Here is a 26,974-nt window from a genome sequence, read left to right on the forward strand (position 1 = left end):
AAGAAGCTCGTTTATTAGTATGTTGAATTTGAAATGCCTTTGAGATATGCAAGTAGTGATGTCCAGTGGAAATTAGAATACTCTTCTGTGGTCTGTCTTGTCCAGTCAGACTTGTGACATGTTCTGTCCACATATGATATATGACAGTAGAATCAAAGAAGTATAGGCAATCATAAAATCACTCTTGAACTGGGATGTATTTTCTAACCTGTGCTACTTCTTGAGGTTAATAGGCTCTAAAAGTTTTCTTTTCTCTCTCTCTTCCTTTTTTTTTTTTTTTGGTAGGCAGATCCAAGGGAGTAGCATCATGTGCAAATAGAACTTGATCCAAATTAACTATTCAGGTAGAAGAAAAAGAGTCCATGAGAGAATTAATGGTCTAATTAGTGCAGATGATACTACCCTCCATTTTACTTAATGAATATGTGCTCCAAAATGAGCCTGAGGTGGGAAACACATCTGCTGTTTCTTTAGTTATCTTCCACTTCCAAGTATTTCTGTAGTATGAGCATCTTGCTGGACTGCATGCGATTCTTGCCTCTAAAGGTATATACAGTAGTCACCCTTATACACATTCCAGGACCCTCAGTGCACGGCTGAAATCAAGGATGGTACCATACCCTATATATACACTGTGATTTTTCCTATATATACATACCTGTGATAAAGTTTAATTTATAATTAGACACAATAAGAGAATATTCAAATTGCCAGCATCACTGCTCTTGGAGTTCAGGGCCATTACTAAGTACAATAAGGTTTACTCAACAATTGATCAGATAACCGAGTTGGCTACTTAAGTGAGTAACGGGTAGGTAGGATAAACAGCAAGGATACTGTGGACAGAGGGGTGATTCTCAACCTGATTGGGATGGAGCAGGAGGGCATGAGCTTTTGTCACACTACTCAGAAGGTCATGGAATTTAAAACTTATTGCTTATTTCTGGAAATTTCCATTTAATATTTTCATGTGTAACTGATACCAAAGAATGGAAAACTGCAGATAAGTGCGGACTACTGTATTTTTAATACAACATGGCACTCTGCAAGCCATCTGCTTTATCTGGAGCCCAACCAAAGAAATGGTGATTTGTGCCATTGCCTGAAGAACTGGTTGTATTGAACATATTGAGGGATGGTTTATATTTCAGTCTCCAATGCAAAACCTTAAGGGGTTTTCCTGAGTGATTTTGATTATCTGAGATTTTTCCAATATGTGACTTATCCTCTATATAATATATGACTCTGCTGTAAAAGAATGCTTTGTCTCATATTTAAAGGGATTCTAGCTAGTTCTGATATTTTTGAGATTTGGTTAAAGTCCAGGTGTACCCTGTGCATTACCTACAAAATTTTGGACACTTCCACTTAATCCTGTCTTATTTTTCATTTTTCCCAGCCACAGAGGGCCCATCCTTCTAAACTGGACCCCTAAGGATTTTAACCTTTTAAAATCTGGATTTCTTCAACTCATTCTCCATGTTTAGTTGCCCTCTTACCTACTTTTGTTCTCTCTCTTTGGAAACATACCATTAAGAAAAAATTAATTTTTAAAAAGATATCTTTCCCACTTCATATTAACTTTGAGGTATATGTTTATTGAGTAGAATAGTGGGAAGAATCACCTGCAGTATTTAACTGTTACTTAACCTACTCAGAGAGAATGCAGAAGTCCACAAAATGAGGAACCCTGAAGTTGGGTAAGACATCTAGTCCTTGGAGTCAACAGAGATTCCTATGCTTTATCCTCTTTGAAAGCCATGCTGTAAATGACACTTCTGAATCTGCATTTTTAAAAATTCATTAAAATTGATTCTGAATCCACCTATTGAGTTATGTTATAAAAGGATTTGAACATCAATTGTTCTGAAATACAGGTTGAGTGGAATGTTGAAATTCTTAAGCTACATTACGATCATAATTTAATTTTAGATAGGTATAGGGTCATGCTTAAAGTCAGCAATGCCCAGGGTCAGAATCAATTTATGAGAGAAATAATCATACTCAAGCCCAACTAAAATATTTATCTTAAGCACAGCAATAAGCATAAAAATCAAATAATCAATAATAGTGGACTCTTGATTAGAGATGTCAGGGAAGTTCTCCCCAGCCTTATCTCAGAGGCTGCCAATTAGCATTATTAGGTTGTGATAGTAAATGAGTTTGACCAGGTATTTTCCTCTCTGATTCAGGCAGTTATCTCTGGAATAATGACCTATAAGGAAGTAATTTTCTCAGTACAGATTCCCTTTGACTTATGCTCTGGCAGAAACCATCGTAAACATTAGCATTCAGATCTTCTAAAAATCCTAAAGCACTTAGTATTTCCAGACTTCTGAGGTATATGCATGTATTCACAGGAGAGATCAGTCCACATGCAAAGATGAGTCAAGAATTGAAAAAATAAATTTTTGTTGTATATACCTGTTTACCTAAATCAGTCTTATATTTTTCTTTTTTAGAAGACTAGATGAAGAAAGGACCAATCTTGAAATAGAAGGGAGTTTTCTAAAAATAATTTAAATCAAAGAGGAAAGTTTAAACAGTGGTAATCTAGCACTGTGGTTAGAAACTTCGAACTTTGGGCTTCCCTGGTGGCGCAGTGGTTAAGTATCTGCCTGCCAATGCAAGGGACACGGGTTCGAGCCCTGGCCGGGGAGGATCCCACATGCTGCAGAGCAGCTGAGCTCGTGCTCCACAACTACTGAGCCTGCGCTCTGGAGCCCGCAAGCCACAACTGCTGAACCCACGTGCCACAGCTACTGGAGCCCACACGCCTAGAGCCTGTGCTCCGCAACAAGAGAAGCCACGACAGTGGGAGGCCCGTGCACTGCAACGAAGAGTGGCTCCCGCTCACCACAATTAGAGAAAGCCCGCACACAGCAACAAAGACCCAACACAGCCAAAAATACATAAATAAATTTATTAAAAACGAACAAAGAAACAAAAAACTTCAAGCCTTAAAGCCAGTGGGCCAAGTTTACCAGTATGACTTTAGAAGAGGTATTTAACTTCTCTGAACTTCAAATTTTTATCTGAAAAGTGGAGATAATAACACCAATAATTGCTGGGTATTATTTTCAGTGCTAAATGAGATAGTGCATAAAAGCGTTTACCACTATGCCTGGCACATAGAAAATGCTCATAAAATGATCTGATTAATATTTCCATTCACTTTCCTATCTTGCTGCATTTTTTAAGGAAAGGATTATTTAGTTTTATTTTTAACATTCATTTCCTTATGGGGATTTAGGATGGTGTGATTTCATAGATTGGATTTACTTGCTCCATCAGGATTGAACAAGCATCACTGATTTGGCTCTCAGTACTATCTTAAAGACCAGTTTCTTTACAGGCAAAGATATACAATGAACTCTTTGACCTGTTCGTATCCCTGAATATCTAATGGATTAAAGAAATGAGACCTTCTTTCAAAATGCCGCATTTATGCAAATCAGGTGCTTCTCAAAGCAAAATCACTCCTTTCTTCTTACAATTTTGCAGAGAGTCACATTTTTTACTTTTTAGATCACTAGGACAGTGACATCGCTACTACAGCATGCCCGTTCTTTTAACAAGTGATATGTCCTGGCTGTCCCTAAAGTCTGTACCATAGCATTCAATCTGATTTCTTTTTTCTCTTTTCCTCGTCATCCTTTTATTCAGCATCCAGTCCCATGAATGGGGGCCCCGAAAGATGTAAGTCATTGTCTCACTCAGTATTCAGAGATCATAATCAAAAAAACACCTAACTTCTACTAACTAGTATAATTACCTTTGAAAAATTGCAGCCCTAAATGACAAAAAAAAAAAAAAAAAAAGTTATGTTGCCAGATTTTTCATTCTCACCCCAGATGTTGGATAGTTTTTAGAAGGGCTCAGGCAGGGAGGTGGTAGCCATCTTTTTTACTTCACTTTTCAAAACAGAAAAAAAATCCTGTTCATTCCTGGAAGGTAAAGTGTATCACATCTTCTACTTGCCCCCTATTTCCTGTCTGTCAAGATTTCTTTCAGTATTCCATCTCCTAGTTTATACTTCTGAAATTTCATAAAGACAAGAAGCGTCTGGTAGAGATTGATTTCCTAGTCACAAAAATGAGTTTTTAATAGTTTTCAGTTTTAAACCTCTGCAGCAGTCACAAAACTGATTTCTTTTTTGTTCTGCACTCATTTTTTAATTCAATATATCTACTATTTTGTCCTTAAAATTAAAAATATAATGTTTACTTATCATTGATAGTATTTTCTGGCATTTGAGGAATGAGGAGTGGGCCATAGAGGCCTTATAGCTTTTAAGGAACATTGGAAATCAGCATGAAAAATGGAATATAAGGAAACAGTAACCATTGACATTGAGCTGTGAGAAACTGATGACATGTGAGGAAGCAGGAGATAGAAAACTAGAGAAGCAGTGGGCTGTAAGAGTTTTTAAGTGGCAAGCACAGACACACACACACACACACACAACTTTTCAAAACGACTTTTCATTCAAGCAGCATGTATTGGATACTAGTGCTGTGTTAGGCCAGTAGTCTCTGGCCCCAAAGACCTTCATTTAGTAGGAGAGGCCAACATATAAATAGATGATTGTACTATGGTGTGCTATAATAGAATTTAAATACTACAGGCATATATAAAAGATAGCATTGACCTGGCACACTCTTATTTACTCACTTTCCTCGAAAATCTTGCTCATATTTAAGGTTTTACCGTATTAGGCATGACTTTCTTCCAGAAAGCCTTCCTCATTTACTGTATGCAGTAAATTAGTGGGGAGTGACTGATTAATTGATGCTGGTACTGACATCAAGGAATATTCTAGAGTAGTTGACATCAAATATGAGTTTTGAATAAAAAGTAGGAAATAATAAGAGAAGTAAAGCCTCATGGTTTTCTTTTCCCAAAGGTCGGTAGGAGTTGAGCATAATATATCATTCATTTCTTTTATTTGTTCACTCAATTAACAAATCTTTATTAATTTCCTTTAGTCCCTGAACATCCCAGGCTATTTCATGCCTTTGTAACTGCATGGCTATTTTCACTAAATGTTTAGATTGAATGCCCAGTCATTGTGCTTAGGCATTGAGGATAGGGAGGTGAACACAGTTGCAGAGAGATTGCCCTAAAGGGCCTATTGGGGTTTACAATTGAACAAAAGACATTGAACAAAAAGCATTATGAATATGGTGAATGTTATTGCAGGGAATGCAGGGATATTTAATGGATGTATTACAATCTACTCCGCGGGATTAGGGGAGGCTGCCCAGGGAAAGTAACATTTAAACTGAGACATAACAAGTAAGAAGGAGCTAGTTTAGAGAATGGGGAAGAGAGTTACAGGGGGTACCTTAGATAGGGGAAAAAAACAAAACAAAACAGTGCAATGATGAATCTGCCTTCTATAACAGTGGACTGTGTAAAAGGAGTTACCCTTTTACTGAGACCAGCTACAAAAGCTGAAAAAAATACTAAATATTATCTGTTTGAAAGTACCAGGGAGATAAATTAGTAAAGCATTACCAAGCCAAGACTCAGAAAAGAAGGAAATCCAAAGAAATGAGACTGGCATTTGGGACTGCTTTTGCCCTGTAGGCGTGTACCAGTTCAGAGGAAGCAGCTAAAGGACTTTGTAGCCCTTTTGATAGCCTCACATGGTTAGGAATACAAAAACGGAGCTCTTTAAAAATTCCCCAGTGCATTGCATTGGGACCCAGAAAGACTGTACCCAAGGGTAAGGTAAAACAGAGGTAAATGAGCCCTTGCAGGGACTGCAGCCCCGCTTCAAATCATCTGGGTGGCCCAGGAAATTCTCAGACCCCATTTTTATTTATTTATTTATTTATTATAAATTTTTTTATTTTTGGCTGTGTTGGGTCTTCGTCGCTGCACGTGGGCTTTCTTTAGTTGCAGTGAGCAGAGACTGCTCTTCGTTTTGGTGCACGGGCTTCTCATTGTGGTGGCTTCTCTTATTGTGGAGCATGAGCTCTAGGCACGCAGGCTTCAGTAGTTGTGGCTCATGGGCTCTAGAGCGCAGACTCGGTTAGTTGTGGCTCACAGGCTTAACTGCTCTGCAGCATGTGGGATCTTCCCGGACCAGGGCTCAAACCCATGTGCCCTACATTGGCAGGCGGATTCCTTTTTTTTTTTTTGCAATACGCGGACCTCTCACTGTTGTGGCCTCTCCCGTTGCGGAGCAACAGGCTCTGGACACACAGGCTCAGCGTCCATGGCCCACGGGCCCAGCCACTCCGCAGCATGTGGGATCCTCCCGGACCAGGGCACGAACCCTCATCCCCTGCATCGGCAGGTGGACTCTCAACCACTGCGCCACCAGGGAAGCCCCAGACCCCATTTTTAGATTAAGATAACTTTGCTTTTGCCAGCACCCCCAAGTTCCTGGCAGAAAAAAAGATTCTTTCTAGAAGAGTATTTTTATAAGTCTGAAATTATTTCTGCAGTTTTTCATATATAATGTTCAGAACATAATCGAAGGTAATGAGTCACACAAGGACACAAAACAACATCAATCAAGAACCAGCTAAAACAGGAAATAAAAATAGAGCTCCAGGTGTTACAGGTGTTAGATGTATAGATATGGGCTTTAAAATAACTATGCTTACTAAGTTCAAGGACAAAAGAAATTACAGATGTCAAATAGTTGGAAATATTTAAGAAATAATAATATAACAGATTTGATAAAGAACCGAACAGATATTCTAATACTGAACTAAAGATGAGTTTAGTGGTAAATATTAAATCACTAGTGTAGAGGGGATTATTGAACTGGATTTTATGTCAGAGGAAATATCCAGAAGGAAGCACAGAGGAATGCCACGATGCAGCATTGGGAAGGGCAGGAGATATAGAAGATACAAGAAATGGTCTAATATATGTTTAAATGGGAGTCCCAAAGGGGAAAGGAGATGAGAATATTTCCAACTATTTGAAGAGATAATGGCTGAGAATTTCCCAAAACAGACGAAAGACAGTGAGCTACAATTTAAGAAGTACAACATAACTTGAATAGGAATGGATAGATATTTTACGTTTCTGGGTATATACCCCAGAGAAATTAAAACATATCCACACAAACACTTGTTCATGAATGTTCATAGCAGCGTTATTTATAAAAGCTAGAAACTGAAAGCAATCCAGATGTCAGTCACCTGAAGAATGAATAAACAAAATGTGGTATAGCCACACAATGAAATATTATCTGGTTATAAAACAGAGTGAAGTCCTGATACCTGCTACAGAATGTATGAACCCTGAAATGATGAGTGTTGAAAACATTATACAAGCGAAAGAGGCCAACTACAAAAGAATTCCATTTATATGATATTCCATTTCTGTGATTCCATTTATATGAAATGTTCAGAATAGGCAACTCTGTAGACAGGGGATAAGACAAGGAGTATGGATATAGGGTTTCTTTTGGGGGTGATAAAAAATGTTCTAAAATTAGATTATGGTGATGGTTGCACAACTCCAAATATACTTTTTTAAACATTGAGGGACTTCCCTGATGGCACAGTGGTTAAGAATCCGCCTGCCAATGCAGGAGACACGGGTTTAAGCCGTGCTCTGGGAAGATCCCACATGCCGTGGAGCAACTAAGCCCATGTGCCACAGCTACTGAGCCTGCGCTCTAGAGCCCTCAATCCACAGCTACTGAGCCCACGTGCCACAACTACTGAAACCCGTGTGCCTAGAGCCCGTGCCCTGCAGTGAGAAGCCACTGCAACGAGAAGCCCGTACACTGCAACGAAGAGTAACCCCCGCTCGCCGCAACTAGAGAAAGCCCACGCGCAGCAACGAAGACCCAATGCAGCCATAGATAGATAGATAGATAGATAGATAGAATTATACAGTTTATTTAACTGGGGAAATTTTTATGGTATGTGAATTATATTTCAGTTGAAAAGAGGGGAATAAATCCACACCTAGATACATCCTACTAAGACTACAGAAACCAAAGAGAGCATTTTAGAAGCCTCAGTGGGGCTGTAAGTAGAGCATTGGAATTACCTTCAAAGGAGCAGTAAATAGATGATTTCTCAGCAGGAACAGTAGAATTGGAAAGACAGAAGATAATTCAATGATGACATCCTCGCGAGGACTTCCCTGGTGGCGCAGTGGATAAGACTCCGCACTCCCAGTGCAGGGGGCCCAGGTTCGATCCCTGGTCAGGGAACTGGGTCCCACATGCATGCCGCAACTAAGAAGCCTGCCTGCTGCAACCAAGGAGCCTGCCTGCTGCAACTAACACCCAGTGCAACCAAGTAAATAAATATTTTTTAAAAATGGTATCCTCACTGTGCTGAAAGAAAATAACTGCCAACTCTGAATTTTACCCAACTAAAATAACTTTTAAGAATGAAGCTGAAATAGATTTTTCAGGTGAACAAATAGAAAGAAGGACTTCCCTGGCGGTCCAGTGGTTAAGACTCCACGCTTCCACTGCAGGGGGCATGGGTTAGATCCCTGGTCGAGGAACTAAGATTCCACGTGGCGCAGGCAAAAAAAAAAAAAATAGAGAAAGAATTTGCCCCAGGAAACTGATTTCTGAAGGGTATATAGGCAAACAAAAACAATCTCTGGTGGAAGACCAGAGGTAAAGGAAGCAATAAAGATTAACAAAAGTTATATATGCACATATATATGCACATAGCAATAGTTTCACTCCTAGGTATATACCCAATAGCATTGAGTACTTATGTTCACCAAAAAATATTATAAAAAAAGTTCATAAAAGCGTCAACTTAAAACTACTCAAGGGGCTTCCCTGGTGGTGCAGTGGTTGAGAATCTGCCTGCCAATGCAGGGGACACGGGTTCGAGCCCCGGTCTGGGAGGATCCCACATGGCACAGAGCAACTGGGCCCGTGAGCCACAACTACTGAGCCTGCGCGTCTGGAGCCCATGCTCTGCAACAAGAGAGGCCACGATAGTGAGAGGCCTGCGCACCGTGATGAAGAGTGGTCCCCGCTTGCCACAACTAGAGAAAGCCCTCGTACAGAAACGAAGACCCAACACAGCCAAAAATAAATAAAATTTAAACTGTTGATTCATTAGTGTAATTTAAAACAAAACAAAACAAAAAAAACTACTCAATACCTGTCAACAGTAGATTGGATAAATAAATTGTATAGTCGCATATGTCTTAGAGCCATATAACAGCGTAGGTAATATGCAATAGTATAAGTGAATCTCAAAAACAATAATAAAATTAGCCAGGCACAAAAGTCTACATGATATATGTTGAAGTATGTAATAGGGAAAATGAATCTGTTTTAGAAATCAGGGTAGTTAGTGAGGTAAGTGTTGGCCAGGATGTGAAGAAAAGGGAAGCCTTGTGCGCTTTCGGTGGGAATGTAAATTGGTGCAGCTACTATAGAAAACAGTATGGAAGTTCCTGAAAAAATTAAAAATAGAACTACCATATGATCCAGCAATCCCACTTCTGGGTATATATCCAAAGGAAATGAAAACAGGATCTTGAAGAGGTATCTGCTCTCCCATGGTCATTGCAGCATTATTTATGATAGTCAAGATATGGAAATAACCTAAGTGTCCATCAGTGGAATAAAGAAGATATGCCATGTACATATATATATGTATATACACACACATACGCACACGCACACATAAATGGAATATTATTACGCTGTAAAAGAAGGAAATTTGCCATTTACCACAACATGGATGGACCTTGAGGGTATTATGCTAAGTGAAATGTCAGAAGAAAATGAATATTGTTTGATATCACTTGTATATAGAACTTAAATAAAAAGGCCAGACTCAGAAACAGAGATCAGAATAGTAGTTATGAGGGAGTGTGGGATGGGAGAAATGGGGAAATGTTGGTCAAGGGTACAAACTTCTAGTTGTAAGTTGAATAAGTTCTGGAGGTCCAATGTACATCATGATGATTATAGTTAATAATACTATATTATATACTTGAAGGTTGTCAAGAGAATAGATTTTAAATGTTCTCATCACAAAAAAATAAATGATAATCATGGGATATGATGGGGGTTTAGCTAATACTATGGTGGTAATCGTTTTGCAATGTGTAAGTGCATTAAATCAACACATGGCACACCTTACGTTACACATTGTTGTATGTCAATTATATCTCAATAAAGCTGGGGAAAAAATCAGGGTAGTAGTTACCCTGTGGGGGTGCCTAGGGTTGGCTAGGTGCCTAGGGGGACTGCTAGGTGCTGGGGTGTTTTGTTTCTTGATCTGAGTGTGGGTATCATAGCTGTATTCTGTTTGAAAATTCACCATGGTGTGCACTTTTGTGTACTTTTCTACATGTCCGTTATACTTTAAAAGGTTTTTTTAAGTGAAAATATTGGTAAATCTCAGTGAATATTGAATGTATAAAATAATAGTATCTTATTTATAGCTAGGAAGAAATGTAAAGGAGTTAGGCCACGTAAGATATCAATCTACAGAACGTCAGAATTGAAGTATTTACGTTTTAGGTTCTGAAGAGGTGATCTCGTCTGCTCCGTAAAACCACTTTCATAAGCAGTTTTGAAATTACAAGGGAGAAATCTAAGTAAATTTTAAAGGAATTTCAGTTATAATTTGGGAATATTTTAAGTAGATCAAAAATTAGTTATGTTGAGTTTTTCAGTAAAAGTACCTTTTAAAAATATTCTGAGACCTGTGGTCTGTTTTGATGCTTTCCATATTGCTTGATCTATTTCTAAACACTACTCAGTTTGGCAATATCCCTTGAGAAGTATATGGCACTTAACGTGTATTGTTCCCTAGAGGAATCAGGAAAGAAAAGATGCAGATTTCCTCTTGGGATAAAATAGAAAATTAATTGAAGAGGGAAGAGTCTATAATTTAAGCTATTGTTAACATTAGGAGAATAGCATAATATGTAATTTTCATTTTTGTTGATTATGTTTTCTTAGTTTAAATACCAGTTATCACCATCAGAGTTCATGCTCTTTATGCAGCAGCTTGGTATGGCCTGTATTTTTATCTTCATCTTGTTGGTTTTTAGACAATGATGTAAGCTTAAAACGTATAATCTTTTTTATGCAGTATCTTCTTACTCTTTCTTCACTTGCTTCAGACTCATCGTCAGTTAGCTTTTGAATTCCATACTAAGATTTTGAAAGAAATACTCCAACAAAAAATGAACTGTATTTTTGTTATAGTGATTCTGCTGCATGGATTACAAGCACTCTATCTGCATGCTTGGATAAACTCCATCAAAAGCACATTATCCTCCTACTTCTGTGGCCAGCTGCCTAATTGTATCTGCTGTAACCACACGCTGTTGGAACATGATACCAATGAAGAACAGAAATGATAAATTACTCCCTGCAGGTGATAGTGATAATGATAATTTTTAATTTCCTTCTTCATCATAAGGTGTAGTCTGATCTTATTTCATTGACTGCATCCTGTTACATACACACATGATATGTCCGCTTTAAAGAAGTACTCATCACACCAAAATACATGAGAAAGTAATTCGTTTTTATTCCATGTCATTGTTCTTCAAATGAGCATGTATAAAACGAACTGCATCTACCTTTGTATGTATGGGATGAAAAAGCAAAACGTGGCTTAAAACAGATTTTCAAATGATTCAATTTACAAATGCTGTGAGTTGTTTTTCCTTTTTGTGAAATCCACAAAGCAGAAGCAAAACAGCTCATTGTGAAACTCTGTTCTAATACTTAGGAATATTTAAGATGCACAATAAAGCTACACGTCTGTATTATTTTCCTGTGCACTTCAAAGTAATTATGGAAGATTCTCACCAAATTACAAGCGTGATCAAACTATCCCAGAAATTTACTGTATATTTTTCTTTCATTCTGTTTCCTTCTGTCGTCATCGCTATTGTTCGTAATTACCACTCATTCTTTCTCTCAGTCTAAGTGACTTTTATAACTAAAATTTTTCTGACTGTGGTGTGTGGTGTAAGTCAGTGAAATTTTATTTATTTCATTGTGACCTTGCCTTTGCAGATTAACCCAGCTCCTATAGATAATTGATTTCAATGCTTATTTTTCTCCTTAGCATTCCCTTTGCCCCTGACTAGAGATATGTATGGAACAAAAGGGACATTTATTCTGTGGTCACGTCTTCAAACCTATCTGATCTTTTTCAAGCACATGTCAAGTTGTGCTGCAGTTACTTATTACCATTGCCAGTTAGTCATTTTCAATTTCGTGTGGTGGTTGTTTATTCTTGTATTTGAATAACTTCCACAGACAGAGTGTAAGTTCATTGAAATTAACATTTAAAACACCTAGAGATAGCCTGTCAAAGTGATGGTAACAAGGAGGTGAAACTATAATTGAAAAATAGTTGTATGTTTATATTCTGCAGCAAAATGAATAGTTTTGTCCCCAAATCAGCTGACATATTTGATTGTTTATAATGGCCTTGCAGAAATAAAAACACTGATCATAGTTCCACTAGTTTATATGACTGTGTTTCAAGTTTAAGGTTTTTTCCTCTTTTTTTCTAATATCTATTTTAATTATCAAGGATCATTTATACAGGGGGGAAAAAAAAAGGAAGCGCTTTCCCTAATGTGGCATTTTAGTCCTTGCTTGTGTTTGAGAGTAAATACCATTTTAAGCCCAGAAAATCCCTTTGGTTTTTCAGAGCAAGCATCTTCCACTTTCTCAGTTAAGTGAATGCTACCTCTGCATGTAATTTTAAATCCCAGGTGATTTTCTTTCTGACTTCTCCTCATGCTTCTGATTAATATTTGCTATGGAACTGATTTTAATACTACCCTCAACCAAACATCATTAGGAGGGTAAATCTGCATGAGGAGTTGGATATACTATAACGCACTTCAGAGGGAACTATAAAATAGCTGTCGTTCATTTTTATTTCTTATTTATTTGTCTTCAGGCTTATAAACGGTTTTTTGGTTACCCCCAAACTACTCAATATTTCACTGTAGTTTTGGGTATCTGGGCAAGCGTTAATTTCTTTTTTGATTTTTAACTAAATTTCATAGATAGTTGGATTTGGGGATTGGAAGACAGTTCTAAAATATCTTTGTATTCTCAAATCTTTTTATCTTTATTTTTTAATTTTGTTGTAAACTTGTGTATCAGCTTCTCCTCTTTGTTAAGACCTTCTATAATTATAATTCTGCAGTGTTCTACTATATTAACATTACCAGTCTGTATTTTATCAGAGTTAAATATATCACTTAGTGTATTTTATATATATTTCATATCACTTAGTGTATTTTATATATATTTCAGACTCACGTCACATTTTCTGATAATGTTGTAAGAGCTTTTTTTAAACCTGAATTTGTTTTCACAAAAGGTTTTATTAGCTAACTAGGGTTTTTTTCCCCCTCCGCTTTCTTTTTTGGTAACAGAGTATAAGGAATACATAAAAACATGTGTATAACTTAAAGAATAGTTATAAGGTAACTAACTGTCTCACCATGAAACCCACTTACTAAAATCTTTAAAAAATCATCTTAATGTTTTCATATAGTTTCCATAGTTTTTATTACTGTTACTATTCTGTTTACACCTTTTCTCCTTTACCTGCTACTTTCCCTTAATTTGCTTTTGCTAATCTCTTGAGAAGAAAAATAGTTATTGAAAATGTTCTTTTTGTAGAATTACTAGTTGGGGAAAACTTGTCATTCTTTTTCTTCAAATTCATTTAGTTCCTACTATATATTAGACTCTGCCCTAACCCTTGGGGTGCAGAGATGAGTGATTTTTCAGAGTCATTAAGGGAAATGTACAAAGGTAATAGTTGAATTGAATGCCTCTCTATGCAATACTATAGATTATTTAACTCAAGTATTATTAAAAATAACTTATCACAGAAGTTGTTCATATTTATGGGAAATGTAAATTATGTATAAGCATAAAGAATATTAATATTAGAAATCTATCATCCACTTTCAATAGCTTGGTGAAATCTTTCCATATAGATGTATATATTCACATTTGTATAACACAGGATAAGTGCCCATAATAAATATATATTATTCTTTTCACCTAATAGTATATCACAACTATTTTTCCAAATCAGTAAATATTTGTCTACAGGATTACTTTTCATGGCCAAATGGTATTCTATTATTTGTAGATTTTATGCTTTATTAACTGATCACCTGTTGTTGAAAATGTGGGCTAAAATTGACATGTTTAAATCTTTGCAAGCATACTTAATTTTTGGAAGTTTTTAATTACTGGATCAATGAGTATGTACATTGTATGAAATCTTAGTTGTGTGCATGAAAACAGAAAAGTACACAAATCATAAGTATAGTTTGGTAAAATTGCACAAAGTGATTACCCCGCCATATACCCAGCATTCAACTTAAGAAACAGAGTATTACCAGCAACCCAGGAGCCTATCACATAACCCCTTCCAGTACTTTCTACCGGTATTGCAAGGATAACTACTATTCTGACTTGTAACACTAAATTAGTTTTTCTGTCTTTGAATTTCCTGTATATGAATTGAATCATATTGTGTGTACTATTTTGTGTCTGACTTCTTTTTAGTACAAATGTTTTATCTTTTAATGTGTATTACTTAATTCCCCTAGAAAGGTTATTTCAGTTTACTTTCACAGCATGAATGCTCCTTTCCCCACTAATTGTAGATATTATCATTTAAAAAATCCTTTCCTCAACATGATCAAGGAAAATTGTATCATGTTGTCTTAATTGACTTATTTTTTTCTAAGTAGGTGAAACAGTTTCTTTAGCATGTTTATTAATCATTTGATTTTTCTTTTGTAAATTTCCTGCTTTTTTGTTGTTAGTTTCTTTTGACATATTGCTTTCTTTTTTTTTTTTTTTCCCGGTACGCGGGCCTCTCACTGTTGTGGCCTTTCCCGTTGCGGAGCACAGGCTCCAGCCACTCTGCGGCATGTGGGATCTTCCCGGACCGGGGCACGAACCCGTGTCGCCTGCATCAGCAGGCGGACTCTCAACCACTGCGCCACCAGGGAAGCCCTGACGTATTGCTTTCTTATTAATTTGTAGTAGCTTAATGTACAAAGGACAGTGAGCCTTTGTTACTTATATTGTAAATACTCTCAGATCTGTCATTCATGTTTTAATTTTGATACTACAATTTAAATTTTTCTTTATTAAGTTTCTGCTTTGCTTATGATACTTAAAAATAAACCTTCTTTATTTCCAGATTTTATAAACACTTGTATATACTGGTGGGATTTCATTCTTCCTCCCTCCTACCCCTTCACCCCCTACACTGATCTTTGTGCATACATGTGCATACATTGAAAACCCCACCAGATGATGTTATAATTTTTCCATTAAAAAATCATAGGTATCTTAAAGGAATTCAGAGGGGAAACATAGTGTTTTATATTTACCCAACGATTTATCGTTCTTCTCTCATTTTTGATGTTTCAGGTTTCCTTCCAGTATTATTGCCCATCAGCCTGAAGAACTTCCTTTAAAATGTCTTCTAAAATGCCTGTGGGCAATGGATTCTCTTAATATTCCTTCACTTGAAAATTCATTTATTTTATCTTCATTCCTAAAGGATGTTTTTCCTGGATATAGAATTTTGAAAGGTTTTTTTTGTTTGTTTTGTTTGTTTGTTTGTTTGTTTTGTTCCAATATCTTTTTCTTTTCCATCTGGACCTCCTATTACATGTATGTTAGTTCCACAGGTCCCTGAGTCTCTGGGCATTTTATTTCAATCTTTTCCCCTTGTTTTTTAAAATTAGATAATTTCTTTTGATCTAACTTCACATTCACTGACCTTGTCCTCCTCTATCATCTCCATTCCGCAATTCAGCAATTCAGCCCAGGAAGTTTTTTGTTTCAGTTATTGTGTTTTTCAGTTCTGAAATTTCCATTTGGTTCTCTTTTCATAGTTTCTATTTCTCTACTGAGAATTCCTGTCTTTTGATTCATTTCAGTGTGTTTATTTTACGTCATTGCTATTAACTTATACCAGCATAGTTATTTGCTTTAAGTCTTTGTCTGATAGTACCAGCATCTGGATCATCTCAGCATTGGCATCTGTTGATTGTCTTTTCTCTTGAGAGTTGATTACATTTTCCTGGACTTTGTATGTTGAGTAATATTGGATTGTATCCTGGATATTTTGGACTCTTAGTTGGGTTATAATCATCTGGGCAGTGTTGATGTTCGTTGTTAACAGGCAGTCCATCCAAAGTCAAGATATAAGTTCTGTCAGCAGTGTCTTGGCAGACAATGGTTCAAATCTCATTTCCATTCTCTAAGAGTTTGCTATACTGTTTTGGGTCTCTCCTGCACATACACAGTTTAGGGATTGGTCTGAGACTTATACAGGTTTTTCAGTTTGACAGAATTATATAGTATTTTGATTCTCTCTTGGTATCTAAAGTATAATGAACCTCAAGGTTAAATATTGAATTTGGAGAGGAGTTGAAGAAGATGGCAGAAGAGTAAGACGCGGAGATCACGTTCCTCCCCACAGATACATCAGAAATACATCTACACATGGAACTGCTCCTATAGAACACCCACAACGCTGGCAGAAGACCTCAGACCTCCCAAAAGGCAAGAAACTCCCCACGTACCTGGGTAGGGCAAAAGAAAAAACAGAGACAAAGAATATGGACGGGACCGGCACCAGTGGGAGGGAGCTGTGAAGGAGGAAAGGTTTCCACATACTAGAAGACCCTTCACTGTCGGAGACAGGAGGCCGGTGGGGGGGGGGAAGCTTCGGAGCCGCGGAGGAGAGCGCAGCAACAGGGGTGCGGAGGACAAAGCGGAGAGATTCCCGCACAGAGGATCGGTGCCGACCGGCACTCACCAGCCCGAGAGGCTTGTCTGCTCACCCGCCGAGGCGGGTGGGGGCTGGGAGCTGAGGCTCGGGCTTCGGTCGGATCCCAGGGAGAGGACTGGGGTCGGCTGCGTGAACACAGCCTGAAGGGGGCTAGTGCGCCACAGCTACCCGGGACGACGGAGTCTGGGAAAAAGTCTGGACCTGCCGAAGAGGCAGGAGACTTTTTCTTGCCTCTTTGTTTACTGGTGCGCGAGGAGAGGGGATTAAGAGCGCTGCTTAAGGAGCTCCAGAAACGGCCGCGAGCCGCGGCGATCAGCGCGGACCCCAGAGACGGGCATGAGACGCTAAGGCTGCTGCTGCCGCCACTAAGAAGCCTGTGTGCGAGCACAAGTCACTATCCGCACCTCCCCTCCCGGGAGCCTGTGCAGCCCGCCACGGCCAGGGTCCCGTGAGCCAGGGACAACTTCCCCAGGAGAACGTACGGCGCGCCTCAGCCTGGTGCAACGTCACGGCGGCCGCTGCCACCACAGGCTCGCCCCGCATCCGTACCCCTCCTTTCCCTCGGCCTGAGTGAGCCAGATCCCCCTAATCAGCTGCTCCTTTAACTCCGTCCTGTCTGAGCAAAGAACAGACGCCCTCAGGCGACCTACACGCAGAGGCGGGTCCAAATCGAAAGCTGGACCCCAGGAGCTGTGCGAACAAAGAAGAGAAAGGGAAATCTCTCCCAGCAGCCTCGGGAGCAGCGGATTAAATCTCCACAGTCAACTTGATGCACCTGCATCTGTGGAATACCTGAATAGACAACGAATCATCCCAAATTGAGGAGGTGGACTTTGGGAGCAACAATATATATTTTTTCCCCCTTTTCCTCTTTTTGTGAGTATGTGTATGCTTCTGTGTGAGATTTTGTCTTTAAAGCTTTGCTTTCACCATTTGTCCTAGGGTTCTGTCCGTCCGTTTTTTGTTGTTTTTTACTTAAAAAAATGTTTTTTCTTAATAATTATTTTTTATTTTAATAACATTATTTTATCTTTATTTTATTTTATCCTCTTTCTTTCTTTCTTTCTTTTCTTTCTTTTCTTTCTTTCTGCTTTTTCTCCCTTTTGTTCTGAGCCATGTGGATGAAAGGCTCTTGGTGCTCCAGCCAGGCATCAGGGCTTTGCCACTGAGGTGGGAGAGTCAAGTTCAGGACACTGGTCCACAAGAGACCTCCCACCCAGCTCCATGTAATATCAAACGGCGAAAATCTCCCAGAGGTCTCCATCTCAACGCCAGGACCCAGCTTCACTCAACAACCAGGAAGCTACAGTGCTGGACACCCTATGCCAAACAACTAGCAAGACAGGAACACAGCCCCATACATTAGAGAGGCTGCCTAAAATCATAATAAGGCCACAGACACCCCAAAACACACCACCAGACATGGACCTGCCCACCAGAAAGACAAGATCCAGCCTCATCCACCAGAACACAGGCACTAGTCCCCTCCACCAGGAAACCTACACAACCCACTGAACCAACCTTAGCCACTGGGGACAGACACCAAAAACAACGGGAACTACGAACCTGCAGCCTGCTAAAAGGAGACCCCAAACCCAGTAAGATAAGCAAAATGAGAAGACAGAAAAACACACAGCAGATGAAGGAGCAAGATAAAAACCCACCAGACCTAACAAATGAAGAGGAAATAGGCAGTCTACCTGAAAAAGAATTCAGAATAATGATAGTAAAGATGATCCAAAATCTTGGAAATAGAATAGAGAAAATGCAAGAAACATATAACAAGGACCTAGAAGAACTAAAGAGGAAACAAGCAACGATGAACAGCACAATAAATGAAATATTGAATTTGGTTTGGGCCCAATCCACATTAACCCTGCGGATCAATAAAACTCCACATTCTTAACAAAAGCAGGAAAGTACAGTAATTAGCTTTATAGTGATTTTTCAGTAATCAGTTTCCAGTTTTTAAGACTTTATAAGCTTTATTTAATGCCAGTTTTAAAATAGATTAAGTCAAGCCTGTCCCACTAGTGAAAGAAAAAGGAATGGTATCGTTCAAATTTTAAACAAAAATAAGTGAAAATTATTTATTTGTTTGAACATGTTAATTTCTTAGAGGCCTTTTTGTAAACTGTTAACAGTAAACCTGAGAGTTACGTTGGAGTTTCTTCTTTGGGTATTTGCCTACATATACGTTTAATTTGAATAGTCTTGTTTTTATTTTCAGGAAAAAAAAACGTAGTATTTTAAAATTTCATTTATCTCATCACAAAAATAATCATAGTACTTTGCTTTAAAACTGGATGAACAAGATCAGAAGAAATTAAATGAGCGGGCTTCATATAAAAGAGTACGTTTTAGTTATTTATTGCTGTGGTTAGCAAACCACTCCAAAACTTAGCGCCTTGAAGTCAAAAATCATGTAGGTTTACTTGTCTGTGTTTCTGCAGTCTGGACTGGACTTACATACTAGTTCTGCTCCTAGGGTTTTTCATGCTGCTGCAGTTGTGTGGAGGCTTGACTCACATGGCAGCATCTCAGTGGAAGAGTCTGGTTGGGCGAGGGGCCGCATGAGCCTTTCTCCATGTAGATCCTCACCTTTCAGTGGTCCACCACGGTCATTTCTCTAATTTAACACATACTGAGTATTTGATTAGCCTTGTTGCCCTTATTATTATGTTGTTTCTGTGGGGAAAAGCCAAATTATATTACTTTATTTTTACTAATATCGTGTTTTCCAGGAAAAATAGTGACCTACCATAAGTTTAAGAGTGTCTGATATTGGAAATGGTTTCTTATTTGTCACGGCTTAAGACTGTATAATCAATTGTTATGTAATTAGTTTAATAATTATTTATATTCCTTTGTTTTTAAACAGGCACTTGCTGGCTACTTCGATATATATTTTGAGAAGAATTGCCACAATAAGGTAAGTATCACGAGTTGTCTCATAAGAATTAATTATGTGAAATACATTGTATTTTATTTTTGTGCCCCAAGGTGTTTGATCATAAGCATTTTGCTGTTGTAAGCAGTTGGAGCTTGTATTAGATGTAGTAGATTAATGTACCATGATACTAAAAATCTTGTGCTTCATCGGGTACTTTTGAACTCTACCAATGCAGGTCGTATTCTCTACGGGCCCCCAGAGTACCAAAACACACTGGAAACAAACAGTATTCCTATTGGAAAAGCCATTTTCAGTTAAAGCAGGTAAGAAAGAAAAAGGGGGAAAATGTCTTATCCATTCTGAAGTAAACAATATTCATTCATTCTACAACCACTTTTTCTATGCCCGCTGTATTTGAAGCAATATGACATACTAAGATAAGTTCTTAGAGTTTACCATGTACATAAATTTTAGGTGGCATATCGTTTCATTAAAGAAGTAAGTTAAAGAAAACTTTTATTTAAATTTAATTTCTGCCAGTTAAAATATATGTGACATTATGTAGCTCTTATTTTGAGTACCACAAAATCAGAAAATTTTTCTTTAAGCAATAGCTAATACGTATTAAGTAGCAAATATAAATAAAAGAAAATGTTCTCATTTCCCAAGTGACCAAAGAGAAATATCACCAGTAGAAGTAAAGTGTAAATTAAAGAGAATGTCATTCAGTAGTTATTATATTCGAAATATATTTTTATTTGTCTAGAATGCTCTCCACTGTGTCCATCTCCTCAAATCTTACATAGTGTTTGAAGACTGATCCAATTCTACATTCATCTCATTGATTGTTCACTTACACAAGCACCTATAGTTCTTACATACCTACACATTTAACTCCAAAAGTTAGAATTTGATTGTGGAATTTTTTTTTTAACTGCTTATTACATATAAGTCTTCTTGTCCCATCTTCACTGAAAGCCTTCTGACTGTAGGAAAACTGAATGTACAACAGACTTCATTGTAAAGATATTCAACATCAAATTATTTGTGTGTCTCTCAAAAGCAACACGGAGCAAAAATTTGCAGAATGATTCCTACAATATATGATTTATATGAAGTTTGAAAACATGTAGAACAGCTGTATGTACACACACACATAGTAAAAGTAAGAAACAACACTTCAGAATGGTAACCACTGAGTTCATGGTAGTGGTTCACTTTAGGGAAGGATGGAAGTAGGATCAGAGAAGGCTACAAAGGGGGTTTAGTGCCATGTATCTGAACAATTTCTTTTAAAAACTGAAGGAACTGTGGCAGAATGTTAAGATTTGACAAAACTGAGTAGAGGTCATTAAATCATTCTCTTTGTGTTTAAAATATTTCATAAAATTCTAATGTGGTTTTGATTTCACTGTTGAGACATAAAGGAATTTAGTAGATGCAAATAAACACTGTTAGAGTAAAGCAGCACCTTGTCATTTTTTTCACTTTGAGGTTGCAGTGCTATGGAAATAAAACCTTGATGGCGTGATTTTCTCTTTCTCTAGAAAGCTTGAGCACAGCAAAACTGAAATGAAGCCAACACATCCTCATTTCTGTTTCTTTGTTTTGTTTTTTGTTTAGCTCTGGTATTTGGATTGATTTTGGGAAAATTGAAAATACTGCTTTTTTCCCTCACTGTAACCATTTTGTTGTCTTAATGCTAAAATTCTAAAGGCAATACTAATTCTTTCATGTTTTAATCTTGAGGGGGATTTAAGATAGCATTTGAATTTTCTCCTACCTAATTACAACAAAGTATTATTTGATGCCTAGTGAAATTTTGAAATCCTAAATATTCTTTACCCAGTAATCCTTACAGTAATTGATTCAGCTTTTTCAGAATACTGTGAAGAAGGTATATGATTCTAATGCTGCCCTCTGGCACCATCTACATTCTCTTTTTCTTTCATTGCCATTGTGTGTACTAATATTTAAATGGTAAGGCCAATAGGCTCCCCTAAAATAGCACAACCTGCGGAGAGTTTGAAAGAGAAATTTCAAAGTAAGGAAAATGTGGTCATTCTCAGTTACAAGAAATTTTTTTTTTAACCCTGCTGTAGTAAGCCTTTGGTGGTAGTACTGATGAATAGAAGCCAGAAGCTCTGGGGCAGAGTATTGGGGTACACATTAGTCAGAAAAAGAGCTCTGGAGATCTTCGATACGCCCTTGAGTTTTAGATGAGTGCTAAGATGGTGTGTATGTGGGATGAAATGCCTGAGGTCAGGCAAAGCAGTTGCAGTAGTTGTGAACCAGATATTTCCCAGCATTTACACAGGGCTGGGGTATTCAAATTTCATCAAGCTAGAGTGGGGCGTCTTTCTGGACTCTATTCAGTGGAGATCCCAGAAGGACCATAGTAGCGGGAATAAACTGTCACTTGAGTAAAGGCAACTCTGGATGCTCCTTAACAAAGCTTAAAAACAAGTCTTAAGAGGAAAAACTGAACTGCGTGTAACCTTAATAGCAACAAAGGAGAACAATAATATCAGATGTTCAATGACATAAAATTCAACATGGGCCAACATTCAATCAAACATTGAATGCAGGAAAATACCAGTCAGTAGAAACAAACCCAGAAATGATAGAATTAGCACACAAGCATGTTGAAATATATTATAACTACTTTTATATGAACATAGGAAAATATGAGAAGATATTTACAATCCAAATAGAACTTCTAGAGATGGAAATTACAACATCTGAAGTGAAAATGTCATTTGATGCAGTTAACGGCAGGAAAGATCAGAGAACGTAAAGATACAGCAATAAAATGTATCCAAAAAGAAGCACAGAGAGGGGGGAAAAAGATTTTTTTTAAAAAAAATTAATGGGGCTTCCCCGGTGGCGCAGTGGTTGAGAGTCCGCCTGCCGATGCAGGGGACACGGGTTCATGCCCCGGTCTGGGAAGATCCCACATGCCGCGGAGTGGCTAGGCCTGTGAGCCATGGCCGCTGAGCCTGCGTGTGCGGAGCTTGTGCTCCGCAACGGGAGAGGCCACAACAGTGAGAGGCCCACGTACCGCAAAAAAAAAATTAATGTATCCTCAGTAACCTGTGGGAAAATATGCAGCATTCAACCTTAAATATAATAGTAGAAGTCCATGGAAGAATCAGGGGCAGAAAACATAATGGATAAAATTTTCTTATATTTGATAAAAACTATAACTCACAGATTGAAGAAATTGAGTGAACTCCAAGAAATTGAGTGAGCTCCAAGAAGGATCAACACAAAGAAAACAACCCCAGGACACATCATAAACAAATTGCTGGTATGCAGTGATAATTAAAAAAAAAAAAACTTTAACCAGAGAAAAAGAAAACATATAGAGAGGAGCAGACCAACAATACAAAATATATTAAAGTAAGCTCTTCAAGTGGAAAGAAAAGATCACCAAAATTTTCAATATTTAGAAAATTCCACTCTAAACAAAGGAGTGGAAAATGCCAGAAATGGTAAATGTGTGTGAGTATGAAGAAAAGCCTTTATTTTCTCACTTTTTAATTTCTTAAAAGATAGTTGACTATTTAAAGCAAAAATAATAATGCATTGTGTGTTTTAAAACATATAGAGACATAAAATATACGGCAATGATTTAAAAAAGAAATTAATTAGAAAATGGAAATATATTGTAAAGTCCTTACACTTAGATGAAGCAATTTAATGGTGAACTGATGAATTAAGTATGTACATTGTAAACCCCAGAGCAACAGCTAATAATTTTTAAATTAAACCACAAAATATAGCTAATAAGCTAGTAGTGGAGATAAAATAGAATCCTGAAAAGACTATTCAATTCAAGAGAAGATAGGAACATAAACAGATGGACAAATAGAAAACAAAAGGTATGATGGTAGACTTAAATTCAAACATATTGATAATTATATTAAATATGAATGGTCTATACATCCAGATGATGGAATTTCATTCAGTGCTAAAAAGAAATGAGTTATGAGCCCGTGAAAAGACATGGAGGAATCTTAAACACAACTTACTAAGTGAAAGAAGCCAATCTGAAAAGGCTATACACTGTGTGATATGTGGTAATGACATTCTAGAAAAAGCAAAACTATGGAGATAATAAAAAGATCAGTGGTTGCCAGGGGCAGGGGATACAAATAAGCAGAACACAGAAGGTTTTAGGGCAGTGAAGATACTCTTTATGATATTATAATTAGGATAAATGTCATTTACATGTGTCCAAACTCGTAGAATATGTAACACCAAGAATATGTAACACCAAGAGTGAACCCTAAGGTAAACTACAGAATTTTGGTGATTATGATGTATCATCAATGTGGGCGCATCCTTGGTTAAAAAAAAAAAAAAAAAAAGTACCATTCCAATGAGTGATGTTGATAGTGGGGGAGGCTGTGCATGTGTGGGGGCTGGGGGATATGAGAAGTCTCTGTACCTTCCTCTCAGTTTTGTTGTAAACATAAACCTGCGTTAAAAAGTTAAGTCTTTTAAAAAATGTTAATAGTCTAAACATGCCAATTAAAAGGCAGAAATAAACAGAATAAAAGCAAGAACTAACTAAATGCTGTTTACGGGAAACACACTTAATATAAAGACAGTAATTCCGGTTGCCAGTGACGTAAGTGCATTCATCCCATCTGTCTCACTGAATGTAGCTTTAAAACCAGAATGCATGGAACAGCTCTTTGAAATCTCTGAAAAGTACATAATAGCAGATAAATTGGAGAAGATTACCAGAATTTGAAGTACCACTGAACTGGTGGTAAATTTGTGATTAGTTTTCCTTCAGTATCCCCTAGCCTGGACTTCAGACAGCCTGAAACTCAGAAGAGGGCCTCAGCACAGACAGGAAGAGCTCCCAAAGGAGCCCTCTGATTCTAGCTTGAGGAGTGGGGAAAGGGTCTCCTAATGCTTAGAGAGAGTGGGGGGAAATCCCCATTTTTCTTTTCTATGTTTCTTCTCTGTTCTCCCATATCACAGCCCGCAAGTAATCCTACAGTGGTAGCAGCAGTAACAGTGGCAGCAGTGGGGACCTGCATACCCATAGGTAAATGAGTGGGTGTGGCTGTGTTCCAATTAAATTTTATTTACAAGATCAGCAGCCAGACTCAAAAGCCTTCCATAAAACAAATCTCCAGGCACAGATTGCTTCATTGCAAATTCTCCCAACGACTTAAAGGGAGAAATAACACCGGTTCTACATAGTCTCTTCCAGAAAATAGAAGAGAGCTAATTTTATGAGGGCAGTATTATCTTGATACCAAAAATTAGACAAAGGTAGTACAAGAGAATTAAACTGCAGACCAGTGTCCCTCATGAATATAGACGTAGAAATCCTCAACAAAATAGTAGCAAATTGAATCCAGCATACATGTAAAAGAAGAAAACACACCATGACCAAGTGCGTTTTATTCCAGGAATGCAAGGCTAATTCAATATTTTAAAATCTTGTAATGCAGTCTGCCATGCTAACAGTCTAAAGAAGAAAAGCCACATGATCGTATCAGTGGATGCAGAAAAAACACTTGACAGAATTCAATATTCACTTATGACAAGTACAGCAAACTAGAAATAAAAGAGAATTTCCTCAACCTAAGGCATCCATACAGTCTGTAGCTAGCATCATACTGAATAGAGAAGGACTAAATGCTTTCTCCCTAAGTTTGAGATAAGGCAAGGATGTCCAGTCTCACCCCTCCTACACTTCTATATTGGAAGTCTTAGCCAGTGCAATAAGAAATGAAAAAGAATTAAAAGCCATTGGAAAGGAAGAAATAAAGCTGTTGTTATTTATAGATAATGTATACACAGAAAATTCTAAGAAATCTACCCAAAAAAACTACAGAACTAGTAAGTGAATTTAGCAAGGTTGAAATTGACAGGCTGATTCTAAAATTTATACCAAATGCAATAAGAACCATATTGGAATTATTATACTATGTGAATTCTAAACTTATTTAAAAATTACATTAACCCAGGCAGTATAATACTGGCATATAAAAAGTAGATATATAGATTAATATAACAATAGGAAATCCAGAGTCTCAGTTTTGTATAGTCAATTAAATTTTTCCAAACGGCCAATGTAAATTCAATGGGAAAAGGATAGTCTTTTCAAAAAATGGTGTTAGAATGACTGAATATTCATAAAGGAAAAGAGTAAATCTCAGTTTTTATCTCACACCAAATATATAAAAACCAATTTTAAATGGATGATAGACCTAAATATCAAAGTTGAAACTGTAAAACTTCTAGACGTTAACATAAGAAAGAATCTTGAGACTTGAGGTAGGCAAAAGTTTATGAGAGTGAGACATTACTAACACTCATTGAACTGCACATTTTACATGTTACAATTTTATTGTATATAAATTACACCTTAATAAAGTTAATTTTTTAAAAACCCACACTGGACCGTCAGGATATCCAGGATAAAATCCAGATTCCTTACCTTGGCCCTTTACAGTCTGACCATTTTTCATCATTTCCAACCCCACCCTGTCACAGCCCCACATAAGCCCATCATATGCTCCAGCTCTACTGCTCATTTTTTAGCTAACTTTCCTGTCTTTTCTTCTTTGCTTTTATCTAAGGTATTCTTCTACCTAGGAAACTGTTTTTACCTCTTTCACTTGATGAATTCCACTTTTCCCTTTATGACCCAGCTTATTTCTGTAAATCTTTCCTCTTTGTCCTTAGAAGGTTAACTGCTCTGTTCTTCGTTCTTCCAGATCAATTCATGCATACATCTGTGTTAGAACATACCAGTGTGTAGGGTAAAGGGTTCTAATAGAAGATGAGTTGTTTGCCTCTCTCACTTCTTTTTTATCTGATGTAGTATTTGGCATATTAGAAATATCCTGCTGAACGAATGAATAAGTACAGTAATATGTGTTGTCATTGAAATTAATTTCCTCTCGTCACTGTGGGTGACACACGCCAAGGGCATTTATCTACCTCCTGTATTTGGTTGCCCCATTTTGTCAGCTCTGATGTTCTCAGAAGTTTCGGCATGGCTAAAGAGAGTTCTCTGTTGTTGAGTTAAAAAGTAGTTTTTGACTCTGTATGGCATGTAAAATTTTTAGATAAAATTAAATAAAGCCAGAAGTCTAATCAGGACAATTTGCTGTGTATGTACCGCTTATTTTACTGTCCAGAAAGTAATATGACAAGATTTTTTTAACAAATAAAATATTGTATACATAGCTGTACAGTTATTCTTCCGTGTGTGTGTGTGTGTGTGTGTGTGTGTGTGTGTGTGTTAATA

The 26,974-nt window shown here is 37.4% G+C and overlaps 1 protein-coding gene across 8 annotated transcripts in view; it reads left to right on the top strand.

Annotated features, from left to right (window-relative positions):
- PRMT3 (protein arginine methyltransferase 3) overlaps window positions 1–26,974 on the top strand; it is a 135,402-nt gene that overhangs the window by 97,172 nt on the left and 11,256 nt on the right. For 6 of the 8 annotated variants that reach the window (XM_019948377.3, XM_004317677.4, XM_019948373.3 and 3 more), the window contains 2 exons: window positions 19,678–19,728; window positions 19,925–20,012. In XM_019948377.3, the coding sequence (XP_019803936.1) occupies window positions 19,678–19,728; window positions 19,925–20,012 (139 nt within the window). Of the gene's footprint in view, window positions 1–8,061; window positions 8,288–14,896; window positions 15,102–19,677; window positions 19,729–19,924; window positions 20,013–26,974 lie in introns of those variants that run through there. The other 2 variants (XM_033862634.2, XM_019948375.3) reach the window with 2 other exon arrangements.

The sequence above is a fragment of the Tursiops truncatus genome, chromosome 8 (assembly GCF_011762595.2).
Source record: "Tursiops truncatus isolate mTurTru1 chromosome 8, mTurTru1.mat.Y, whole genome shotgun sequence".
In the NCBI taxonomy this organism is placed as follows: Eukaryota; Metazoa; Chordata; class Mammalia; order Artiodactyla; family Delphinidae; genus Tursiops; species Tursiops truncatus.